Source organism: Brassica napus, assembly GCF_020379485.1.
Source record: "Brassica napus cultivar Da-Ae chromosome A9 unlocalized genomic scaffold, Da-Ae chrA09_Random_8, whole genome shotgun sequence".
Lineage (NCBI taxonomy): Eukaryota > Viridiplantae > Streptophyta > Magnoliopsida > Brassicales > Brassicaceae > Brassica > Brassica napus.
Window position 1 is genome coordinate 1 of NW_026014117.1, and position 27,308 is coordinate 27,308.

At 34.3% G+C, this 27,308-nt stretch overlaps 1 protein-coding gene, 1 long non-coding RNA gene and 1 pseudogene across 2 annotated transcripts; 2 read left to right on the forward strand and 1 right to left on the reverse strand.

Moving 5' to 3' along the window:
- Window positions 1-42: 42 nt before the first annotated feature.
- LOC125594568 lies at window positions 43-4,462 on the forward strand (annotated as a pseudogene).
- A 52-nt stretch (window positions 4,463-4,514) lies between these two features.
- On the reverse strand, window positions 4,515-9,995 carry LOC106421154 (non-lysosomal glucosylceramidase). Its single transcript, XM_013861995.3, has 19 exons — window positions 9,856-9,995; window positions 9,301-9,370; window positions 9,031-9,135; window positions 8,783-8,839; window positions 8,630-8,700; window positions 8,407-8,506; window positions 8,233-8,303; window positions 7,994-8,121; window positions 7,791-7,894; window positions 7,653-7,706; window positions 7,471-7,526; window positions 7,341-7,379; window positions 7,096-7,243; window positions 6,832-7,007; window positions 6,658-6,725; window positions 6,494-6,566; window positions 6,354-6,415; window positions 5,060-6,266; window positions 4,515-4,989 (listed from the first exon to the last, which is right to left on the reverse strand). Exons 2-19 carry the CDS (start codon window positions 9,340-9,342, stop codon window positions 4,698-4,700), a joined length of 2,853 nt encoding a protein of 950 aa, XP_013717449.2. The 5' UTR covers window positions 9,343-9,370; window positions 9,856-9,995; the 3' UTR covers window positions 4,515-4,697.
- An 8,033-nt stretch (window positions 9,996-18,028) lies between these two features.
- On the forward strand, window positions 18,029-18,803 carry LOC125594569. Its single transcript, XR_007329910.1, has 2 exons — window positions 18,029-18,112; window positions 18,509-18,803. It is a non-coding gene; the product is annotated as an uncharacterized LOC125594569 (long non-coding RNA).
- The last annotated feature ends 8,505 nt before the right edge of the window (window positions 18,804-27,308 follow it).

Consider the following 27,308-nt stretch of genomic DNA (forward strand, 5'->3'; position numbering starts at 1 on the left):
GAAACATAGAAAAGCACTTTTAATCACAAAGAAGCCTACTAGCTCACAAGAAAGTCACCACTCTCACCACCCCGTCCATCCTTACCCCTCACAGTCTCCGAAGCCCTAGCGTCTCGAAATCGCCGATTCATCACAAAAGAGGCGGCGTTTCTTGCTTTTCCCCGTTCAAGTCATGGCGAAGAAGATACTATCGCTTTCCCTGTGCAGCCTTCCGACCACAAGCGCAAGCTTGAGAATATCGAATCGGAGATCCTCGAACAACATACCGGCTCGATTGAAGCTTCTGTTGATGATGCCAAGGAAGCATCTGATTATCTCAGGCAAAGCGACACAAGCTCGACGGCAAGGCCGATGATGTGTTAGGTATATGTTTTTTTTCATTTCTTGGAATCGTTGCTATGAAGTATTTAATCAGATTCGGAATAAATTGATTTGTTTTTTTTTGTTTAGGGATAGATGAAACATGCATTCTCATTGGTCTGTGTATTGACATTTTGGTGTAGGGATTGGGGAACTGTAGAAAGAACAAGAGAATGGTGAAGAAGAGGTCTGTTATAGTCTAATTGAGAAAGTGCAGGAGCCCAATCAGGCTGAGGATAACCAACCAGCTTCTGTTGAGGCTACAACCTCCCAGGAAGTAGTTTCTGTTGAAGAAAGTAAAGAGGTGAACACTAGTAAGGAAGCGAATGATGCTCTTGTTCAGAAAGAAGTTGAAAACGAAAGCAACGTAGTGGATGATGATGAATCTCAGAAGGCAAATGCTGGGGGTTGTCAGGAGCAGACTGGTGAAGAAAGTAAGGAAGTTAACGGCAGTGGTTCTCCTGAAGAGGTTGGCGATGCAAGTAAAGAAGTCAGTGGTGGCACTTCTCATAAGGAGGTTGACGACACCCAATCCACAACTCGCAAATAGAAGTCCCAAGTTCAAAGGTGGTTCAATTTAGTTTCCCTTTTGACTCTTTTGTCAATGATTTTATTATCTTACTGAGTTGTATATTTACTTATTTATTTTCTTCACATACTTTTGCAGGTTGGCACGCTTATTGGTAAAGGTGGGGAGATGGTACGGAATCTCCAGCTCAGTTCTGGTGCCAAAATCCAAATCCGGAGGGATTCTGAGGCTGATCCAAATGCAGCTTTAAGACCAGTGGAGATAATTGGGAGTCTTGCTTCTATTGAGAAAGCAGAGAAGCTTATCAATGAAGTTATAGCCCAGGTGGAAATTGTCTTTGTTTCTTTGTTAATTGACAACTTTTGTTTGCTGTCTGACCGAATATTTGTTTTTTTTTTCTGCTGCAATCGTAGTCTGAAGGAGGAGGTGTACCTGCCCTTTTTGTAAGAGCGGCCCCAGAGCAAATTGAGATCAAAGTTCCAAATGATAAGGTATTCCCTGGTAATTGTTCTGCCTGCCCATCTTCTAAGTGATACCTAATCCATCTTCGACAGGTTGGTGTGATCATTGGCCGAGGCGGGGAGACTATCAAGAACATGCAGACAAAGTCGAGAGCACGGATTCAGGTTGTCCTTTCTATTTAATATTGATTGTATTAAGAGTACCGAGGACATTTGTGAGAATATTTGCTTATTCTGTGTTGCAACTGATTAATATACTTCTCATATAGTTAATACCACTTGAAGAAGGTGATGGCTCTAAGGAAAGGACTGTTCGTATTTCTGGGGATAAAAGACAAATTGATATAGCTACCGCGTTGATAAAGGATGTCATGTATCAGGTCTGTCTTCTGATGTTATTTCTCTGAACGATGACATTGCTGTTTGATAATTGAAACCATTGAAATTGAAACATGTGATTGCTTAACTTTTTTGTTTTCTCCTTCATATTGGTGCATCTATTATCTCGTATACCAATATGTTTGATAATCCCATCCTGATGTTTGTTTTTACTTAATCCCATCCTGATGAGGTGATAACTGTGTTATCTAAAGGTTCCTGCTATGTTCTTTAATTTATTTAGGCAGTTTTTGTTTGCTAATGTTCTGGTCCATGCAAACGCTGAAGAAATAGCTTGTTACCTATGATCACTTATCGTTACACTACCTTAACCCATTGTTTTCTTGTTTCACTAATTCACGTTAGTTTTGTGTTTTTGGGGAATAATAACTTTATTTGTGGGTTTTTTGTTTCCTGATTTTTCTGCTTTAAATATGTGAAACATCCTGCTATCTTAATTAATAACTTCAGTGCAAATATATGGTGGCTCCCCTAATCTTATGAATAGCTTCATGTTGACGTCCTAAAAGAGTACTTTGGTTCATGCTGCTGTGATAAGGAATCTTGAGAAAATATGTGTATTGTTTCTCTTGTTGAGAAGATCATATGTTCCGACCTCCAGTCGATTGCCATGATTCTTTAAGTTAAAAGTGTCAGAACTCGAATTGGTGTTGGCTTTAAAAATGCAGATGTGGCCATTACCTTTCAATTGGGGCCAGCATTGCCTTGTTGGTGTACAATAGACGTTACCCAGGTCTACGGATGAAGGTATTTGGCATTTGTCACTCACGCTTGCAGGTTCTTGTAGTCGGTAAGGCTGCTTTTCTGTTTTGAAACTTCAAGCCCTTAGTGTGAGCGTGGATATATTACAGCACCTTTTTGTTAGATAGGCTTGAATGACCATGGAACTACTAAAGGGGAGCCTGGTGACACCATTTTGGATACTGTAAATGATCAGCTTTAATTTCTTGTATCAAACATATACTGCAGTTTCACATAGGCTATGGTGGTACTAAGTTGATGCCAGGGCTTCATCTTCAGTTTGAAACAGTTTGGAATGCTACTGACAGCTGAATTGTTTGTAGAGTTATCACTTTTATGGCATAGAAATTTTTTAACACGTGTCATGTTTCTGAATGTCATCTGCTTATGACCTGTTTTGATGAAATTCTTTGCTGTGTTGCTATGTTCTTAGTCGGATCCTCTTTTTGGACTCTTTTGTGAACTTAGAGATTTCATGATATGCTACGAACCCTAGCTGCTTTGTTGCACAATTTGTTCAACGTTCAGATTAATAGCTGTTATTTTTGTGCTCTGCGTTCTATCAGTTGTTTGAGATTTTATCTTCTATTTGTTGTCTCTGAATGAAGGTTTCATGGTTGTATCTTTTGCAGGATACAAGGCCATCACATTATTCTGGTGGTTATAACTCGCCTGCTTACCAACCACGAGGACCCGGTGGTCCGCCTCAATGGGGTGGTTCACGTGGTCCTCATGGGCCCCATTCAATGCCATACAATTATCATCATGGTGGACCATACCCGTCTCATGGTTCACATTACAGACCTCCCAACTCCGGCGGTTATCCTCCACAACATATGCCTCCGAGGAGTGGATATGGTCCTGGTTGGGAACAAAGGCCTCCACATTCTGGTCCATATGATTATTACAGTAGACAAGGACCTCAAAACCCAGGTCCTGTGCCCAACCATGCTGCTCCGTACACTCAGGCAGGTGGTCAGCAGAATTATGGGCAGATGTATGATCAACCAAACTATGATAATCCTCCTATGCAGCAATCTTATGGTGGATACCAACAGGGCTATCCACCAGCCGGTGGTCAGCACCAAATGCAGCAGCCAAGTAGACCTTATGGGATGCAAGGACCAGCCGAGCAAGGATATGGGCCTCCAAGGCCAGCAGCACCTTCTGTTGATGTGCCTTACCAAGGTCCACCTCAAGCAGCACCATCGTATGGTGCAAACATGGCTCCACCACAACAGCAATATGGTTATGCATCAAGTACTCCTGGTCAGCAAACTTACCCTTCATACAACTCTGCAGCACCATCCGATGGTTATAATAGTACACAAGCAGCAGCAGTTACCCCAGCTTATGAACAGCATGGTGGAACACCAGCTTCTGGTGTGCAGCAAACTTCAGCTGGATATGGGCAAGCACCTCAAACCGGTGGTTATAGCTCATATCCCTCTACACAGCCGGCTTATGGTAACGCCCCGGCTCAGAGCAATGGAAACTATGGCTACGGCTCTCAGTATCCTAGCTATGGAGGTGGAAACGCATCAGCATATGCGGCACCTGTTGGCCAAACCTCTTACTCCCAGACTGCACCTGCCCAGGCGGGATATGATCAGTCTGCAACTCAGCCAGCAGGCTATGCAGCTGCTCCAGGAACAGCACAGTGAAGTCGTTGTTTCTTCAAATCAGTCAGTATGATGCAGACTAGGCTTGTGATGTGACTCGCTAGAAGATCACATGTATCCTCAGATTATTAGACTTGTATCCCTAAACTGCACATCCTGAATTAGACAGCCCCCGTGTTTTCTTAATCTTTGGTATGTCGTCTTATTATCGTGGATCTTAATGGCGCATGACTCTGTTCCACCTTACATTTTGCACTGCGATCTGAGTAAACCTTAAGTTGTTGTTACTTATTTACTGTTGCTATTCTTTAAGGTGTTCCTAAAATATAAGCTTTGATCTTCTTTTGTTATTCTTGCTCCAAAGGTTTTGTATTCATCATCCTACATAGTTAGGCCGTTTCATAAAAAAAAACATTTTCATTATGCTGCTTCTCAGGCAGTTAAACAATTGCAATTTAGATCTTACACATTTGCCATTACACTTCCAAGACACTTGATTATGTCTGTAACTGAAAGTAACAAAACATTTAAAGCACGACACGGAAAAGAGACAAAAAAAAAGGTGGCTCGTTATTAGGTAGTGGTCTAAAGGCGGACAACCCTGAGGAAGGTTTCGTAAGCAGACTGGAGGCGGCTTCTGTGGTCTTTTCCCTTGGTGGTTTTCAGATAGTGAGCCACTTTGATGAACCCTGCGTGTTGCTGAAACAGCACAGACGTTTCCTCTTCTTCTTGTGGCCTTAATGATTGTTCTTGTTCTCTATTAGGTTGCGGCATTGTGTGTGCCCACTGCATCCCCCATATTGCTAATGGCCTCATGTAACAAAGTGATCTATACTCGTCGTTTGTGGTCCAAGCTTCTGGTGTCTGAAATGAGACGCTGTAACCAAGAACAAAATTGGTAAAAGCAAACATGAAAAGAAATAATTATGCTATGAGCTGCTGCTTACCCGAGACCCCGGTCAGACCAAGCTGCCTCGTAGATTCCACTTGCTGTCCTAAACCCTTTGTCCGCAAGCCCTTCTTGAATCATACAAGCCGCGACCGAGTATGTAGTCCCGGCCCAAACCTCCCTCGACACCATCGTGCTTGTGTCTACTCGTCCATCCGGTAACATCCCGTTGACAGCCCCACGCGTCCCTCCTCTCACTTTCATCACGTTGAAGTCGTAGACCGTCTCCAACGCTTTCTTGATCCACTCTTCTTTCGCTATGGGCTTCAGTCCGCAAGCCCTCGCGTACCATTGTCCAGCCAATTGATCAGCCAAGATTGATGAGCTCGAGCCACTTCGGCTGTTATCATAATTGAAATAAGAACCATTCCAGAGCTTCTCGTAAACGCTTCTAGCCTTCTCATACTTGGCGTTGAAGTAAACAGCAGCCCCATTGTCCCCAACTAAAAGGGCCAAAGCGGAGCCGGCCTGAAGAGCCGCCACCCAGAGACCACCACAGTAAGCACTAACACCAGTGCAAGACCAAGCATCATACGTCTGATCCGGAAACCCTTCATTCTCTATCATCCCGTCTCCGTCTTTATCAAACTGGTCCAAGTAAGCGATGGCGGTGTAAACCGATGGCCAAACAGATTTGGCAAAGTTTATGTCACCGGTTGCCACCACGTCTCTGTAAACTTGGAGAACAAACTTGGAATTCAAGTCTTTCCACCTATCCGTGTTGAACAAGTTATAAGCATTTACTTCAAACCACGGATCGTTCAAACCAATATCGTGAGGAACCGCTCCAAGAACTTTCCTTGTAACGAATTCGCCGGAGCTCATGACCTGTTTCTTGCTGGAATCATGCATCAGAACGGCTGCCGCAAAATCTCTCTGGATGCTCAGCTCGAGTTTGGGGAAAAGCATGAGCAATGCGAAAGAGGAGTAGAAGTGAACGTCGTAGGTGTTGTACATTAGATACTGGATCCCTTCTAGGTAAAGGAACTGTCCTATGTTCTCTTCGGTATGCTGAACCATAGTGGTTCCGAGGGCAGCATTTGAGGATAGAGGAGCGTGAATCTGTGAGCAGACCGCATCGATTCTTCCTAGGATGTCCAAGGCTATGTTGTTCTGGTCTGAATCAGGATTGTCTATGGTTGATATGCTTAGAGAGATCCTTCTTCTTCCTATACTATCGAGGCTTTGCTTCGGAGGCAACCCATCTATCAACAAAAATCGAAAAATCGGGTTTAGAAGAATGAAAGTTACAGAAAACTACATAAGTTTGTGGAAGGATCTATGTTTGTTACCTGTCCAGATGGTTCCTCCTGAGTTGAAATAATATAGTTCGTTGAAGAGAGTGGTTCGATACCTGAAAATGTTTTACGATTAGGGTCTTCAGCTCAAACGAATAAAGAAAAGAAGAAAAAGTATATTGAAGCAAATGTACCACTCAGGAAGTGATGTGTCAGCAAGAATAGGAGCTTGCCACTCTTCAATCTGAGTCTCCCACTCAGAGAAGTCTAACAACAAATAAGGAGAAAGGATCATGAGATGATGATGATCTCTTACTTTAGTTAAAGTACAAAAGAAAAAAAGAAAGTGTTTGCATACTGAGAAGAGCGTCATGAGCCATTGCCACGGCTGCATTTCCTAAACCGCCATAGAATCTTGTGTATCGTCTATTGAATAGAAAAAATTCAAGTTAGAAACAAAGTTTTTTATATGCTGAAACTTTATTTTGGCCTGAAGTCTAATAGGGTGGTAACCCATGCCATGCATGCATACCTATGGTAAGTTTTCTCGTCGAATCTAGCCTCTGGACAATCCCAAGAGAGTGAAAATGTGACTGTACGGTCACATCCGGGTGGAACTTTCACCTTTGCTGCTATGGCAGCTCCAATGGAAGTCCCAGGTTTTGATGGAGAGCATGCGTTGCTGGTTAACTTGTCGAACGATGCGTTCTAAAGAGTGGAAAAACAGAGGTTAAGAGACTGATCATTCTTTTAAATTGTTTTATAAGGAAGACTATTGGTTAAAGAAATATATAACCTTTTTAATCTCATCCCACATATCTCCTGCTGTGATTTTGTTAGGGCTAGTACCAGAAACTAAGAAACTTGGACACGATGAGACACGAACATCCTCTGTTTCTTTTGCTGCAATTGCGTAGGTCACTGGTGGGTGTCCATTTGCTGTCCTGCAAGATGAGTCGCATTACAATTATCAACACAAGATCTTCCAATAACCAACACTAAACTGAGACCAATCAAAGAGTCAGAGGAAGTGGTCTCTACTTGTGGTGTAAAGCTACTGCATGAACTCCATCTTTTGCCCTAGAAGATTCCATTAAAAAAAAAAAAACGAGATTTAGTAAAAGAAGCACATAGAAAAAATCTATTGCAGCATTTGATGAAAAATTCTTACATTATTGTTGAGTTTAAGTGCTGTCCAGTTAACCCAGAAGTTCCTCCCACAGAATTCTAATTAACCACAGAAACAAATGGACCGTCAAAATTTTCTTACAGAGTAAAAAGAAAAAAAATCTCCCAAAAGGTTCTTAAAGAAGATGAACAAGGAGATAGTTGTTATGTATTCACATTGATTACCTCCCAAGTAAAGAGCAGTGTAACAATTGCTTGTTCTGCTCCAGTATTAGTCACCTGATATATGACATAAATCAATCAGCTCAGAACAACTTTTACCTAAGTTATAATGTTGAGGTAGAACCCATTGAATATTCATACCGTGAAGTCGAAAACCGATACAGGAAGACTGGTTTCCTTGTAATTATGAGGTATAAAGGGAGAGACTTGACGAGAAACTATTCTGAGTTCAGGGTCAGGTTCACCTGTTCATCAATTACACACATTTATTCATAACCTTCATAAATCAAGAATCTGCAATAGATTTATCTAATAGTAAACATGGTTACAAAACAACATTGTACCTTCGTAGACCGTCCAGGACCTAGGATAAAGAGCATGGTAGGTGGATTTTTCCCCTGTCATGTTCCAATCCCAAGAATCAATTCCTACATTTGGAGCTTCACCTCTGCACAAATAGCCTCCATTATCTCTGCACAATCGTATACAATAAACATATATTAAGATCATTTGTATATTTACTTTGTTTCAGTAACTAGGGATTTAATGAAGACACAAGAGAAGACAAATGGATTTGGCTTACTTAATCACTTCTGGCCTTGTTGGACATAGAACAGTTGAGTGCTTCACACCGCCCGGGCGAGAAACAAATACCTATATAAGTTTTGAAACCAAGAAGCATCAGAAGGATACTTCATAGATCTATCAAACAAAAGAACACAAAGCAATGTTTATGGTTGGTTGGTTGGTTGCTTACAGAGAATTGGTTTGTGAGGATTGGAGCTTCCTCACAAATCTTTGGGAATAACTTGAACTGCTGAAACTCACCCTTGTAACTCCTTCCAATGCTTCCTGCACTGATACACAGTTTTTGTCCCCGCGGGTTTGTACATTAATACATTGCAACAGATGATATTTAGACTTGAGAACATTATTGTTTTCTTTTCTATGCAACTGTGAAGTGTATGTGAATTTCATACCCAATCCCTCCTAAAGGGACACCATGATCTCCTGTTATATGGTGTTTTCTGAAGATGTCGAAGATCGATGCCTGCAGATTTTGAGAGATTTTTATGAAGGCAAAGATCATCAAATGTTTATGAGCATAAGAAAAATTGTGAAAGATCTCTTACTCTTCCTTTTGCGGCTTCTTCTTTGGTGTGTCGCCACAATCTATAGCCTAATGGAAACTTTCGAAAAGCCAAAACAGAGAGAGGGAGAGAGGTTTTAATTTTTTTTTTTTTGTAATTTCCAAAGAACAGAGCATCTGAGGTAAGCATGACTTGAATAGCAAGAAATAGGATTCCTCATTTCACACTATCTTTGATTGAAGATCCTTAATTCAAAAAAGTACGGTGGATCGAGAGAAAGATGATATTACCAGATGAAGGTGATCTCGTTTAGTCAGTTTGAACTCAGATGGGGTCTTGGCATGACTATTTAACTTCCTTTCCCATGAAATTGGAGGAAGTTTATCATCTATGGCCTATAAAGAGTTTTACCCATGATCAAATAAGAAGGTATATTTCAGAATGGTAAAAGACCATATTACATTTACATCAACCATGTCTAATTATTTCCATACTCACCATAACATTTAAGACAATGAAACAGAAGATAGCCAGTTTTGATCTAGAAACACAAAACTTACCATTTGGTTCTTGTCTTCAGTTTCTGTGTGACCGTTTTGCATCTTTGATTTACTAAGAGATTAAGATACACTGGTCACATGACAGAGATAAACAAAGAGTGTTAAAAGGTCATGTGGCAAAAAAAATTGTATTAGGTATCTCAGATATAAGACAAAAGCTAATATGTTTGGCTTCTTGTCAGGTGCTAAAGGAGTGTTTTGTCAGGAAACATGGACATGTGTCTATCAGAGAGAGAATAAAAAAAACAAGAAACAAAAAAAAAAAAGCTTGAAGCTTTTGCATGAGAAAACTGGAATCTTTCATGGGTTTTGCAAGAACAACATTCATGCTATAAAAATAGATAAGATCTTCAATCCCATAAACATATAGGAAGATCAGGAGTTTAAGATTCACAAGGGCTAAAGTTTCGCTGTACAATTATGAACATGCAGAGAAGAAACCAAATGCAAAAAGAATCTTGAAACTATAAACTTATGAGATGATTATGTATTGAAGTGAACAAGAAGATTATGATTGATTATGATTAAAGTTACATTACAAAAAGTGAAAATTACCCAAAAGGTTTCTTTGTTCAGTTCTTCAGAGGAAAAAGAGGGAGAGAGGAATGATGAAGAGGACAAGTATCTGTATATTGTTTTTGTTTGTTTGGGTGGGGAAAGATAGAAACATAAATAGAAGCAAAGAAAGAAGAAAAAAGAAGAAGAAGACAACATGCGGGCCACACAATAGCCTGGGTTTGGTGATTACTAAATTACAGAGAAAACTAAACTAATAACCATAGAAGTGTGTTGTCGACCCGTCTTTTTAAATTTTAATTAAAAGCCATATGAACGTTTATTTAAGAGAAAAAGACTAGAATAACACTAAACCAAGTTTTTGTTCCCAAAGTAGCACTCAAGGCTCAAAGTCACAAAAATAAGTTTCATTAAAGAGGTAATGTACACTTATACCCTTAGGGTTAATTAATTCAAACCTTAGGGTTTAGAGTTAAGGGGTGGGATTTTGAAATTAGGGTTTAAAATTTTATAAATAATAAATAATAAAATAAAAAATAAAAATTTTTAAAAACAGTTTCAAAAAGTATTTTTAAATTATAAAAATAAAATCTGAAAAAAAAATAAAAAAAAAATTTCAAAATTTTTTTTAAAAAAATTATAAAAATTTCGAATCTGAAAACATATAATCTGAAACTATAAAAAAAACTTTATTTTTATTTTTTTTATTTTTTTAATTTTTATTTATTTTAGTTTGTTTATTTAATTTTAAACCAAGGGTATTATAGATATTTTACCCTTTAATGAATGTAATTTTTGTGACTTTCTCCTTCTAGTGCTCTTTTTGAGACATAAACTTCAAAAGGTGCTATTATTGACAATTGCCCTTTATTTAACTTAAATAACATTTTTCTCCATCGACTGGTCAAATTCTTCTGCATTTGTAGACAAGTTCCACGCTGAATCAACATTCTGTATTTTACCATTGTTCTTTTAAAAATAAGGATTCTGTACCAAACTCTCTATGGAATTTCAATCTCAATTTACACTCCGTAATGGTCTACACCTATAGAATATCTTTATAGTCAACTACGAGAACAACGAAAACATTGAAAATTTACATTTGCAAGTGCCTCTTCCATACATATCTATGTGACGGAAGAAAGCTATAACTGAAGTGGAAATCAACATCACAATTGTGCTGGCCTTTCGGTAAAATAAAGTAGTAGTTAAAAAGAGCTGGTAAAAAGTACAAGGAGCACTGACTTATTGGCTTGTGACTTTTTTCTGTTTTATCCGAAATGCGTCTTTGCAAATTTTGTCAAGTAAACATGCTCTAAGCATTTTAATTGATAGGATGATGATTATACATTTATACTATTGCTAATCAAATGGCGACATGTGGATAAGATAACACATTTAATGATAATCATTTTAGCGGAGAGACCGACAAATATTCAACTTTACAAGGCGTCTCCGCAGGTAGCAAAGTGCTTCACTTCACACGCGATCCGATAATGTATGAATTACACATGTAAAGTAACTGAGTAAGCACGTTTGCTTCGACATCGCACGAATTCTGTCCCTACAGAAGTGACCTTTCGCATGGTTATGTACTGGTACCAGGATTATCCATTCACATCTGTTGGAAAGCATGGTACAGTCCCTTGGCTAGTTTCTTACAACTATGTTTATCCGACTAAACTACTCAAAATCTGGTTCCTCGATCTTTTCCATGTTCTTAGCGAAGGAGATCCCCAAGAACTAGGACTGAACAAAATACCCGTAAAATTTTATTCGATTTATTCCCGTTTCGATTAAAACCAAAAAATTTGGATATCTATAACTCTACGAAATAAAACAAATATTAATATTCAATATCGGTAAGAAACAAAACAAATCACAAATACTAATATTTGTAGAAATGAATATCCGATCTAATCCGATCCGTTATAAGCATATATACATATATTTACAAAATTTTATGTATCTTATATAAATATTACACTTTATATAAATTATGCAACATTTTATTTATTAAATTGATTATATTATTTATTAGAATTTTAAAAGTAAATATTATTTTGGTTTATTTATCTATTTTTTATTTTTATTTGGACGGATCGAATCGAATATACGATAAAAATCTAATTTTTTTTGGATATCCGGGCCACGGGAATATCCCGATAGCTACATTTCAAATCAGATCGGATAATTGGTTATTCGAGCGAAACGGATTGGATAACAAATACCTTCAAAAATCTGGATATTCGATCCGTGCTCACCATAGGTAAAAATGAGCGTGAAATCATGACCATAAGCAAACAAACTAGATCAGCCAAAGTCAACTACTTAAAATTTAGAAATTATCCAAAAATACCTGAATCCCGATCCGAGTGATACCTGAATGGATACTTTAGGATTGTATAAAACATATTTGAATCCAAAATGTTATTAACTGAGCTCAAATGGGTAACCAAAAAAAATTAATAACCCAAAAAACTTGATCTCAAATCTGAATTAGCATCCAAAATAACTATTTAAAACCTAATTTAAAATCTCAAGCTTTTTGGGATATTAATTTACTCATGATGTGATATCTAGAAATACATGAATTGGAATTAAGATATCAGATCAAGCTTTTTGGGTTATTAACCAATTATCCGATCTGATCTCAAATCTGAATTAGCATCCAAAGTTATTCGAGATCAAGTGCAATTTTCTTTTAGGGCACACATCTAGAGAAAACTCCAGAGTTAAGCGTGCTTGAGCTGGAGTAGTCAAAAGATGGGTGGCCAATTAGGAAGTGATTTGTGATATCGTGTGAGTAAACAATTATTAAGTAAAGACCATAATATAGTGTCCATAATTGTCCTTATCTTTTATCATTCATCGTGCTTTTAGCTTGAAATCATATCTAACGCCTCCGGTTACTTTACTTAACTTGACATTTGTTTCGATGGATTTTTCCATTACAAATCAAAACACTTTACTACTATTTTGAATAACTACGGTGCAGTCATAATAGTAACAAATACATATAGATAAATAGGTATATATAGAGATTTTTGTTATTATTAATTGCGGTGCGGTTTGTAACATTCGGACCCTAGTTACTTTGGGTTTATCAGCTAGTTTGACTATATATGCTTAACCGCCTTGTTCACTCCATGTGTGTCTTAATTCACTATTATCTTTTTGTTTTTGGGCTTCCAATTTTTTTTACCAGGCATAATTTTCTGGACCCTAATATTGTTAAACAATTTAGTAATTAAACATGTGAGCATATGAAAAACTAGTTTTTTTTACATCAAATTGTTATTTTACTATTGAAGTTTTAGGTAGCTCAGAAAACTAAATCGGAATAAAACAACCAATAAAAATTCATATAAAAATATCTAGTACTCTTAGCTAAAATGTCAATAGTGGAGTTTTCAGCCCGAGTTACATAAGAAATAGTATATAAGTGGAAGCGTTTTCTTTGGAGAGAAAATTCCTTAAGCTCAGTGGAAAAATTATGTCATCTACCTAAATTTTTAATCATTGTGATCACCTCTTGACAGTCTGATCCAAAGTCTTGAATGGTTGAACTGTTGATTGTTCAAACATACAATGCATTGTCTATATCAGCGCTTCAAATTCAAAATGTAAAGACGATAGAAAACAACATTGATTACGAGCACCTAAAAGGATGACCCATTTGACTCTATCCATACCCAACCGTATCCACTTTTAAGTGAGTTTTGATGCCAAGATCTATCACAAGAAAAATATCCCGCAAGCAGAGCCGGTCCTAGTTATTATTGGCTGGAAGCAAATCTAGAAAATATGGCCTATTTATATTCACTTCCTATAAAAAATGAAAAAAATCAAAGAATGTTGATATGATGGATCGAACTATCCACCCCCTCTGTATTTATACACAGCTTAACCACTTAAGCTATTGAACAATACATTTATTTTTGTGGCCGATCTATTTGATAATTGAGTGGAGGCCGGAAGCACCAGCTTCTCTCGCTTCTATCCAGGGCCGCCTCTGCCCGCAAGCATGAACTTGGGTAGGTTGTGGAGTGGTTTAGTAATTTAACATGCGTCATAAAGGCTAATTCAATGATTCCATTCAAATTAATTAATTACTCGGGAGGAAGATATGAGAATCAGTTTATTCCAAGAAAACTGATATTATTCGAATTTGATTTTGTTACTTATATTTATTTGTAAGTATTAGAATCCAATATATGATAATGCTAATAGCGATTTTATGAAAAGAAATCAACGATTTTGCTATTCAACTGTTTTACAAAAATATTTCTATTTATTACACACACAAAAGCACATATATATATATATATATATATATATATATATATATATATGCAGTAGAACCTCTATAAATTAATAATGTTGAGACTTTGAAATTTTATTAATTTATATAAATATTACTTTATAAAAGTTTTCTTATTTAGATTTCTTATTTTAAGATATATTTATTCTAAGATAAGAAAAATATTTGATTTTAGTGTATATAAATTATTTGTTATTTTTTAAATTTGATATTTATATTAATTTTTATATTATTTGGTGTATATAATATATATTGGATATAGCTTAAATGTGGGTTTTAGATATAATATTACTAAATCTCATCAAAAATATATTAATTGTAAAGAAAATATAAAGAGAATTCTATTGTGAATATAAAATAAACAATATAATAATTGATTTTTATTTATATAAAATAAGTATACATATAAATTAATGGGATCATTTATTTACATATAATTTTAATGGGACCATTTATTTACATATAATTTTCAAAAAGAAAATATTATCTTATTATTTTATCGATTTATATCAAATTTTGAACCGGTCTAAGTTGGAACCGGCAAAATTTATTAATTTTTTTTGATTAACCTGGGGGTATCCCAGATCCATGGAGAGGCCCAAACTAATTTTCAAGGGGAGGTGCAGTCCATAGATAGACCTTCTCTCCGGGTATTCAAATGGGCCCCAAAACATAGGTTCATATCCGTGTTAGGTGACCGGGATAATTGTGACTTAGTTTTGCGCAGCATGGATCGAACCTGAAACGTGTTGGCGTCTCAGTCCCGTCTCCTTATCATTCGACCACAATCACCTGGTCAAAAAATTTATTAATTTATAGAGATTATTAATTAACCGAGTATTAATTTATAGGATAATTAATAAACAAAATAATTCTCTAAGAGAAGCGAATTGAGATGGACAGATCGTGTCTAACGACAAGCATGTTTCAACCAACGATGTACTTTAGCGACTCACGCAATCTAATAACTTCACAAATAAATTACATGTTCTTTTGCTTATTACAAGATACATACCGCATTTTATGATAGAAATATTACGTAAACGCACACATTTTATGTAAGTAGAAATAATATGATTGTATATGAAGAAAAATCTTGATTTATTGCAGTTTTTATGTATATAGAAAATCTGTAAGATGCTAATTATATTTTGCATGTTTAAATCACCATCCATTATTCTATCCACCAAAAGTACATTCCTATTCATGATATATATCCAATATAATTTTCACTCCATTAATCGCGTTGCTTTGAACGCTCAATTGTTTTATATTCATTAGTGGATTCCCTAAGAAAAAAAAAATTAAATATTTTATTAGAATCTTAAATTTTGACCAATTAGAACATGGTAATCCATCGTAAGTAGCATCGTTATAGTTTGTATATATTCCGTTTTTTAGAAAGTATGCAAGGAACCGGGCCTCGTAGTCTGGTGGTAAATGAACTTCGGCTGAGGTGTCCGCCATCACGAATTCGAGTTCCGGTCACAGCAGATTTAACATGGTTTCCGTTTGGCCTCCAGGACTTTTCTCGCCAGTTCCGGTTGGATACGGTTGGATACGGTAGGATAGTCGGATTAAGTGAGAGGTCCGGATACTTGGATTATAAAAAAAAAAAAAAAGTATGCAAGGAATAGTTATGATCTTTTCTATAAACTAATACTATCAAACTGCAAGGAATAGTTATGACCTCTTTTTGGGATTAAGCTGGCCATTCAATAGATCCTAGATATGTTAATAATAATAAAAGTAAAAGCCTACATGTAACTATCTAAAGTGAAGCATATTAAGTATTTGATTTATAGAAACTAATTTATACATTCAACTTGACGTTGTCACCATTTTTCTCCAGATTTATTCATAGTATAACAATAATATTTTATTTTATTTTACATTTAAAACACAAGCTTTCAAAGGAAGAAAAAGTCGTGAGATTCTTTTTTTTTTCCTTGTAAAAGAAGGTCATTAGACTCTGGTTGGTTAATTTGATAATTGATACCAAACAAAAAAGGAATCAAAAAGGAAGATAAATGAGCTGTTGCTTTGGAAGCGTGTATAATCTCGCGAGAAGTCATTAACAGAGCTACAATGTGAACGTGCTTTCTACAACGTCATGCCTCTTGTTACATCAAACCGCGTTATTGAGTATTTGAATTCTAATGATCTAATCTATTTTTCTTAAGCTCCGATTCTATAATCTAAAAAACTAGTATATAGTTGGTGAATGATACTTGGTCAAACATTAAGTTCAAGATAAGTGTACCACTTGCCTCTCTCGTCGTTGATGTTTTCTAATTTGTTGTATTATCGGTCTGTATATTATATATACACACGAGGATGTATATTTTAGTTATCCGAAAAGAGAAAAACCATTGATAAAATGACACATCACATGTAAGCTAGGAGAAATCTAAAGCGAATGCGACATTACATTTACAGAAAATGACTTCCATTTTGTCTTTGTGTATATCACAACTATTAGTATAAGACGTCAAAATTTTATTACGTTACAATTACGAAATCATGACGGTCATTACCAAAACAAAAAGCCTCGTTATCCCACTAGCCCTCTTGTGGCATAACATAAGGCAATATTTTCCCCATTCCATATAAGCCCTTTTATTTGGCTTAACTCATTATTTTTAAATCCGATCCTCGGTCGAACCAGGAACCCTATGATCCAATATGTAAGGAAAACCCCGTTATTTAAGGAGATGGTGGATGGCTTTTATTGAAGTTTTGTAATTTTTTTTTTAACTAAACTAGCCCATAGCTTTTTTCATTAAATTTCCAAAGATGATGAAAAAAAAAACTTTGATGGTATTATTTCAAGTCTTAATTGAACGTTCTGAGTTTTCTTTTAATCGCATATAAATACCGATTATATTATTTGCTATGTCAGTTTTCAGTAGTCAGTTTTCAGTAATCAGTGGATCGCTATTGTTGAAGATCCATTGTTAATTTCAGTAGTCCTTGGAATTTTCTATCTCAAATCACTTGATGTGGAATGTGGAACATTACATATATCTCAATGGTAGTCTCCAAGGTGGTTTCCGGTGATAGAAAAAGTTAAATCTTAAAATTGATCCCAATGTGGATCATCATCATAAACGTACCATACTAAATGTATCCTTAGAAGGAATTAAGGTATCTTACGATGCGGTGGGAGACCCTAAATGCTTCCATCAGAACACATAGCTGTATAAAATTTCTAAATGATCAAAGTATTTGTTGAATCAGACTTGTCTAAGGAATTACCCACGTCTTTTCGAATTGATGCAATAGTCGATTTTAGTTACCCATTGCGTTCGACAGGATGCACTGCATGTTCTAAATGGGTGGGGCATAGGTTGTATTCATTTGTAATCAGTAAGAGCCAAGAAACAGAGATACATTATGAACAAATCATGTGTTTGCATAATAGCAGTGCAATAAAACCAATCTCTTATTATTGGCAAATAATCACATCTCAAAACTGGAGTGCAGTGTGTGACACGAATTGGTGGAATAAAGAAAAAAATTGTTTTTAATTAAGTCCTCTCCACAACCATAGGCTTTGCCATAGGATCCATGCTCTTTTAAGAATTATATTTGTAATTTTTTTTATTTTCAAGATAATTTTCCCAAAATATGGCTACTCTGCCAACAAGATATATATATATATATATATATATAGAAAATTGGAAAAACGAGACATTCTCAATTTGGATTCGTCTAACTAATACTTTGTCTAATATTTTTGTCTTTCTAGGATTTTAATTAATATTAATACGATTATGCCCTTAGATTAATCAAAATTTAACTTGATTAAAAAATATAATAATTGTTAATTGTTTTGTTAATACAATTTTGTCAGTAAAAAAGGAAGTTAAAAAAAAAAGAAAAGAAGCAAAGCACGGTAAACCTAAAAATCTTGACTTCCTTCTCTCATCTTCTTCGCTTCCAGACGAAAGCTTACCTCTTTCATCCATGGTGATTTCTTCTCCCTCTTCTTCATACGATTAAAATCCATTGTCTCTGTTTTATATTTCTTCTTCTCTGTCTCTTATTCTATGTTTTTTTTTCTCTGTTTTTTCTTCCTCATATTTGTTCTTCCTCTTTTCTGGTATGTGTTTCCTCCTCCGGATTCTTAAAATCCTTATTTCTAAGAGTTGTTGTATCTCTTTTCAATTATAATTAGTTTTAGGAGTCGATTAGTCATCACCTACACATCAATTAAGGCATGCATATAGACGATAAAAAGACAGGGACATCAGATTCTCCTTAGGGACATTTAGTTTGGGCTTCAAACTTTTAGCCAATGTAATCTGCTTTCTAGACTGTATATGAAGGCTCTATCTGTTTATATATTTTTTGTAATGTATGCAGATTGTTCGGATTCTTTTCCTTTCACTCAGTTTTTTTATGAGGTTAAGTACAGTCTTGATGCTTGAAGAGAGACAAGCTGGAACATTTCAAGCGCCCAAGATCTTTCTACGCTTTGATTGAACACTTTGTACCATTTTTTTCCAAAGTGAATAACAATTGTGTATTTGTGTTTATTCCAAGAGCCAGGAACATATTCCTCTTATTGTTAACTAAACCGACGAAGTTAAACCAATAATGTAATTTCATTGATGTTTTACTAAACACTGTGCATAAATAACAAACTTTGTTACAGCTCTTACACATAAGGGATAGCAAAGATTGGAAAACTGTTTTTTTTTGTTCATGAAATTGATACAAGAAAAGAAAATATGTTCTGCACACAAAAAGATCATTGATCTCTATGGCGCTGTTCCAGTCCCCAATGGTACTATTTGACCACACATTTCCTCGTCAGCCAAAAAACTCCACTTCTCACAACAATGAGATATCCATATTTTGGGAGGAGAAAAAACGTGGGAGAAAAGATACTCTGAGAGATTTTAGGGTAGATTTAGAGTAGAATTAGGAAAGACAGTTTTTGAAATATGGAAATTTAACCGAATATGGAAGTTTCATATTTTCACGATTTGCCTAGAATATGTACACTACCTAAGCAGAACACCGTATAGTTGGTGAGAGATGTATTTTTCATGTAGGCGTCATATAAGGTAAAAGGCAGAACAAGTTATGTCACGTAATATAACCGACCTATATCATCGAGTTGTGACTATATATCGTTATCAAGCTGTAGGTATACTGAAGACATCTTTTTTGATTATAACGTAACCGAATCTATCTTTGCTAGAATATACAAGAAAGAGTAGTTTACGGTATATACCTATGATATATCTATGTTTAAAACTTAGAATCAGACATATAAACTAGGTAGATTAACAGAATGACTATTCTAACTGTAGCTAGAAGATAAAATAAAATCTGATTCCAATTTTTTTTTTTAAAAAGTTTAAACATATATATTGTAATACTTTTGTTTCCAACTCTTTTCATATTTTTTTACATTTTTAAAATTCAATTTACTATTTTTCCCATTAGAAAATGGTAAAACATGTTCAGAATTGCCAAAAGTATGAAAAGTCTTATTGTGACAAACAAAAGTTCAAAGTGTCTCATTTTTCTAATTCTCCAAAGTAGCAACACTTAAATCCAAAGTCATTAAACATCGAAATGATGTAGTAGTTATCTTATTTCCTCCTCAAAATACACCTACATGAGATCACATTAGTTCATCTTCAGATTCAAACTCAATGTGGAAGGCAGAATCTTCGCCATCTTCATCAAAAAGTTCATCTTTTCTCCTTGTCCCATCTCCACAAACCACTCCTCTACATTTTCCCCATCATCACCTATGAGCACATCATATTAAAATAAGCTTAGTCTTTTTTCTCTTTAATAAAACATATTTTAGGCATTTCCTCTTTAAATGCTATTTTGGTCATAGTCATAGTTTTATTATGTTTTAAGAGATTTGCAGTTTTGTTTTCACAAAAAAAAAAACTAATAAAAACCTAGTCGATAGAGGAAGCCAATTTGAAAGTCTAAACTGAAGTAGAATAACAAACATAGTACACAACTGAAAGAGAACTTTGAGCAACTCTGTAAGTTTGTTCGTCATTGTATTTTTTGTTCTTGGATTGTGCTGGAGTGAGAACTGAGGAAAGAACGTCTTACATTGTTCAATTTCCTCCAAAAGTGGCACAAAAGCTGGTCATTCCATTGGTGCAGACACTTTCTTCACCAACTGAGAACAATTTGTTGCAAACATCATCTTCATATACATTTCATTATCTAAATCAAGGCTTCACATTCATCATGTAAATGTGATAGCTATGTCGAATAGTCATAGACCCCATGATTTTGGTAGTTGTCTCCTCTGTAAAGGAGAACCATCATTGACCCAATTTTTGAAAGAGTAGAAGATGAAAACCATGTAATGAAAAACTTGCAAAACAAAATAAATTAGTAAGAAAGACATGAAACAAAAAAAAAAGAAATTGATATAATGCTTGGTGTTTTTAAATTCAAAGATATCAGAAAGAGGTTAGAGAGTTTTAGAGTGAAAAATATTACATTTTTGTTGCAACCATTTGAGAATAAGAAAGATAATGTGCGAATTTTCTTTATATATGGAAACAAAAATTCTAATTAAATTAAATATTTTTGATTTATAAGCCTTACAGAGAAGTCTGCTAAACCCTAAATTTACTATTCGTCCGAGAATACTTTTTAGGAAGTCTTCTCATGCATTACATGTTAGAAGGCTTCCGTAGAAGTTCTAAACCCCAAAACAAAATAAATAACTAAATAGCAACAAACACTTCGTTAAACATATGATCAACAAAGTGTAATATATACAAAACTAAAGACATATATGTCTTATTGAATTTTCTTTAAAATCTAACCTTAAAATACAAACAATGTTACAACATATGTTACAAAACCTAAACCAAAGAATTTAATGACTCAATCTATATTCACTCCTCTAAGTTGAAAACAATTCAATTTTACTAGATATTAATTATATCAGTTACAAATGTTTATAATTACATGATTTTAATTTTTCTCCATAATTTTTTATATAATTTATAAATTACATTTAAGATCTACTACATAAGAATACTTCCAATAAGACTTCTTGGAAGTTTCTCACGAAATACTTACAAAACCATAAAAGATTTCTCGGATTTATATTCTTAAAAATGGATACTATTTTTTGTTTGGTAATAAAAGAGCCAGTTGTAATTCCACTACTTTTTTGTGTGAGTTTTGCATTTGAATACTTCTTATATATTAAAACAGAAGTCATGACTTCTTTTCATGTGTGATTTTTTTTAGTTTGGACAATTCCTAGAAAATATCATATTTTACATAAGTTCGTTATTATATCTTTTAATATCTTTATCATTTTATTTGAAATACAAATGAATATATTTAAAATGTTCTAACAAAATCTTTTTTATATCTTCTTAGAATCTTTTTAAATTTACTTTCAAAATTAGTTAGTGTTAATTTAAATTATCATAAAATATAATAGAAATTAAAATTGAATATAGTTTTGCTTTATAAACGAAAATTTAAATAAAATGAAATTAATTAATTTCACAAATAATTTACTAATAATTTTTAAAGATTTTGTTAGAAATAAATATTTATTTTTGTTTTAATTTTTCAAATTTGTTTTCTAATAAAATAAAAATCATGATGTTTTGATGAGTGATATTTTTATTTGGACCATCATTTAAATTTTATATTAAATGTATATCACTAATGCTAATGTACATAATATTTTAACTACTTTAATCATAATATCTTTTATATCTTTTAATTAAAAAAAATTAAAATTCTAACAAATCTCTTGAAAAAGATTATCATAAGATCTTAATTGTCATAAATTGAATATAAATATTTTCAACTAATTTTGTAATTAGTAATGAAATGTTACTAAGAGAATAAAATTATATCCTATTTTATCAATTTTATAATAATATCTATCATTTTAAAAAATAAAAATGTTATATGGAAGAAAATATGATAAAATTATTTTAAATTGATAAGTTAACACATTTTATTTTCATAAATATAAAATATTTATGCTAAAAATATAATATGTTGGTAGAACGGGTTAATATTAGTAAACTATATAATACATGTATAAAAATTTAACTTATCTTAAACTTTTTAATATACAATAATTTATTATATAAAATTAATAAACATTAAAAAATTTCTAAAAAAATCTAACGATTTGTATTACGGATCATGATTATAATAAATTAAATACAAAATTGTTTTCATATATGTTGTTTCATGCATTAAAAAATTTAGTTTAGTAATCAAACGCAAATTCAATAAGACAAATATATAATAAGCAACATATATATGTGATGATTTTAATTTACAGCATGAAAACTATAAAATTATTATATTTGACATAATTATACAAACATTTAAATATGTGAGTAACATTAAAAATATATAATAATTATGTAAAACAAATATCTATATATATAAATGTGAAAACATATACCCGCACGGTTGTGCGGGTGGAAATCTAGTTTTTATTTAAATTAAGTTTTGAGTCTTTTTTTGCAACTTCCCTGTATATTCATCGGTGTAATTTGATTTTATATATTTTTAGTTTTTAATCTTGTCGACATGACATCTTTTATCTTGCCATCAATTTTGTATAACATGAAATTCTATCATGTTTATTTTTAATATCCACGTTAAAAAATATAGCAAATAAGGATTAGAAAAATAAGAGCATGAAGATAGAATATCTTTTTTTATTTACTAAAGGCTTAAGATAGAACAAATTAAAAAAAAAAAAAACAACATCTGGAACACTATTAGCAAGAGAGTCTAAAATTATCTACATAATATTCGAATATTAAAACTTATAAGGAAAATGTATTATAAATTTTTTTTTTGACAAAGTATTGTGAGTATTCCGATAGATAATACTAGCTACAAGATTGTACGTATACAACTTTTGTTTAGATAGCTAAAAATTAGAAATAAGACTTTGAAATATTTCCCAAATTTAATTAATTTATTATTTAAAAATATTAACATGTACTTATCATAAATATAACTAATAAGATCAATAATTCCAATTTTCCAAACAAATTATCTAAGTTATAATTTCTAATTAAAATATTGATAAAAATGTTTTTCACATATAAGAAAATTGAATTTTTCAAAAAAAAAACACAGATGTATTATTCAAATTGTAATTCATCAATAACAATAAGGTATTTTAAAATATCCCATGTTATATATGATTTTTAAAGCTTCATATTATATATATTATTAATTTATTTGATAATGAGAATGCGCCGATGATTTAACTATATATTGACTACAATCATTTTGTAAAAAAAAAATCTTTCTTATTATTCAGTATGGACTTTACAAGTGTATTTATAATGTACATCTCTTTAGATTTAGCTAAAAACAGAAGCTTCCATAATTGTAGAAGAGGGATATTGACACAGTGAATATTAAAATATTGTGTATCCTTAACATGCCCCCTCAAAATATTGAAGTGTTGGGAAAACTCCAATCATGTTACGCAAATCATGAAATGGTGCTTGGTTCAATGGCTTTGTGAGAGCATTACCAAGATGGTCCTTAGTAATTATGTGAGCTACACGTAGCATACTATTTTGGATTTGGCCTCTGATGAAATGGTAGTCTAACGCTACATGTTTCATGAATGTGTGAAACACATGATTGGCACATAGAAATGTTACTCCAAGATGGTCACAATACACGACTAAAGGTGCTTGTAGTGTGATTCCAAGTTCAGTGAGAATGTTGCATATCCAGCGTAACTCTGGTGAGGCATTGTCGATTGAACTATATTCAGCTTTGGTTAAAGAATGCGCAACACCAGTTTGCTTTTTAGCAGACCATGAGAATGGTGTTATTCTAAGTAAATGATATATGCATTGGTGGAAACATATTCATCGAAATTTCCTGTCCAATATGCGCCTGAGTAGGCATGTAGTGTAAGAGGATTTGTAGCAAAGAAGAAAATGTCGTGATCAGTGGTGCCAACAAGATAAAGTAAGACATGTTTTGCAGCCTGCCAATGAGCCTCTGTGGCTGATGTATATAATGAGATAGACGATTTACTGTGTATGTAACATCAGATTTGGTGAATGCAAGGTATTGTAGACATCCCACAATTTGGCGATATCAATGGTTGGACTGTTGTGAGAGTCAGTTTAGGTGTAGAAGCCATTGGTGTACTTACTGGTTTTGTGTGTGTCATTCTGGTATGATGCAAAAGATCAGTAATGTATTTTCGTGTACTTACTGGTTTCTCTGTGGTCTGATGCTTATACTGAGATAGACGGTTTACTTTGTAGGAAACATCAGATCTGGTGAATGCAAGGTATTGTAGACTTCCCACAAGCTGGCGATATGGTTTTGCCTCAGACAATGGCTGAACTGTTGTGAGAGAAAGTTTAGGTGTAAAAGCTATCAGTGTACTTACTAGTTTTGCATGTCGTTCTTGTACGATGCAAAAGATCAGTAATAAGATTCCCGAGTAAAGATCTTTCACCTGAAAATGTGCAGGAAAAAAATTCAACATACACTTTATTAGTGTTACAAAGGCGATAAACATATATAAGGTTCTTATGTATATGTGGAACACACAGAACATTATGCAGAGAAATGTTTCGATTGGATGAGGGAAAAGACAGTGAGCCAGTATAGATAATAGAAAAACCAGGCTCATCCCCTTTAAAGAGAGAGTCGTCGCCGTGGTATGGCTGATGAAGCGCAAGATTTCTGAGAACACTTGTCATGTGGTGAGTGGCACCACTGTCCATGAGCCAAGATGCTTCTGTTTGTGGTGAGGCAACAACCATGTTCGCACGCGGTTTCCACAAAGGTAGTGATGAGTAGCAAAGTATGTGCTGTTGGAGCCTCAAATCTAAGGATACCTCTTTGCACTATCTCCCTGAACCCAACCCAATTGCAACCGGCCTGATATCAACCTTGATAGCCACCTTGATATCCTCTTGATTGTTTGTTGTCTTTGTTGTTTGGAAACCTTGAATTCTGTTGATTTTTGTTCCAGGTTTAGGATTGACGCTGATTGTATTGTTGACGTCCTTGAGGTTGATGAGAAGCTGCATTTGCAGTGATTGGAAGCACCGGACTTGTGGAGCTAAGAGTGAGGGTTTTGCTTCTCTGTTCAACAACTTCTCATGTACTTCTGTAAAAGAAGGCATCATATCTCTGCCTTGAACTTGATCTAAAATCGTCTTATAATCCCCATGAAGTCCTCCAAAGATATATTCAAGTTGATCTTCACGATCAATAGGTTTGCCTAATAAGGCGATCTGATCAAACCTGGTGATGAATCCTTGCATATACTCATCCATCGTTTTCGACCCTTTAGTCCATTGCCTGAGATGAAGTATGAGTTGTGGCATATGACCACTGCTCAGCTTGTTGTAGGTAGTTGCGAGGATATTCATGATCTCGGCTGAGTCTTGGAGGTGGAGGGAGGCTAGAGGCTGAACTGTTTCAGTTATTTCACGAATAATGGCGATGCAAATCAATTGATATTGTCACTTCCACTTGGTGTATGCCGGATTTACAGATGATGTTTCATTGATAACCACCGTGGGGGTTGGTGGTGAGATAGTTGAATCAGCGAAGCTGGAGAAATCATAGCCGTCCAGTAAGATTCATACTTGTAAACTCCACATCATGTAATTTCTAGAGGAGATTTTTGTGATGTCTCTCCTATTGACATTAAAGAAAGTTGGCAGAGTGGTGCAACCAACTCAGCTGATGTTGCAGACATGTGTTTACGGTTCAAAGACAGATTTATGGATAAAATAAGAGATATGAGAGAAGAAAGAAATGGAGCCGAAAAAGAAAACAAGTTTAAAATGTCAGTGGAGGCTCTGATACTAGGTAAAACGAAGATATTTCGTATTATTCAGTATCAACATTATAAGTATTTATAATATACAAGAGATGAGAACTAGGTTTAACTAAATACAAAAGCTTCTATAAGTGTAGAAAAGTATATTGACACATTAAAATATGGGAAAATTGCTAAAAGTGACAACAAAACTATACTATTTTCCCCATAGAGCAAAATCAAATTTTGTCACTTTTGGACCTCCACAATCCTTCTTGTATATAAAAAATCATATTAATATTTTTATAATACAAAAAAATAAGGAAAAATATAAAACTTGATGCAGACAAGAATGTGCATATAAAAATTATTTTTGGATTCAAAAGATGTTTGGAATAATAAGTTATAAATGGTCTAAAAGTGTTAGTAAACGTGATCTACCATCTACGGTGATTTAGAATTTGCAGTCCGCTGAAAACACAATCATCTAATGGACATAGAATACAAAATATACTAAATACATTTTCATATATTAACGCATAATAAATAATCTTTCATTCCTTCTATGTTTAAGTCGAGAAGATCAGAAGGTCTAAATAACAAACATATATCTACATTTTTTGAGCATACATTCTTCCAAAGGGTCTTTCATCTACTGAATCAAACACACTGAACCAACCCTGTGCAATTTATAGTGAGTAATAGTTTCTGAAACATACCAGACCCATCATCTTATAATAGGATAAAGAATAAAAAAACTAATTGTCCTCTTGTGACCCATACCAGTCCAACTAGTACTCCAGCTTTAAGCTTATCAATCTACAACAACACCCAAGACAAGTAATGTGTTAAATCCATCAGAGAGAAATTAAGTTCATGTTTAAAAATTAAAGGTGTTTAAAGATTAAACCTTTAAACTGAATAATCTTCAAATAAATCATAAGGTTTTGAACTTCATCAATCTGATATATAACCGTTTTAAGCTTATCACCACCAAAATTAGCACTTACGTTCATTTTTCCCATCGATGTAACCTTCGGAGCTAAACCCATGGATCTGGCCACCGAATCAAGTGGGAAACTTAGACGCATCGAATCGATTTCACTCTCACTGTAAAGCAGTTTCTCGCAGTAAGCATCAACTTGGTATCAAAGAAAGAGACGAGACCTATACTGATGATTACGACACTTTTCTTTAGATCTGTTTCGCGTTGAGAGGCGGAAACGGTGGCTGATGCAGAGACGAATGATCATCACCTCGTGTGTTTCGCATTGGTGATCTGATGAGACTGTTGATTCAAAGGTTTGATGAGTGGGTCTGGTGGAGAAGCACGAAGAGAAAATGATCGAA

Excerpts from the sequence above, each read along its gene's own strand:
- LOC106421154 (XM_013861995.3), bottom strand. The coding sequence starts at position 9,342 with ATGCAAAACGGTCACACAGAAACTGAAGACAAGAACCAAATG. Across the intron at positions 8,122-8,232 it reads ACAAGGCCAGAAGTGATTAA|AGATAATGGAGGCTATTTGT; the intron begins GTAAGCCAAATC and ends ACGATTGTGCAG. Across the intron at positions 7,244-7,340 it reads GCAGTAGCTTTACACCACAA|GACAGCAAATGGACACCCAC; the intron begins GTAGAGACCACT and ends CTCATCTTGCAG.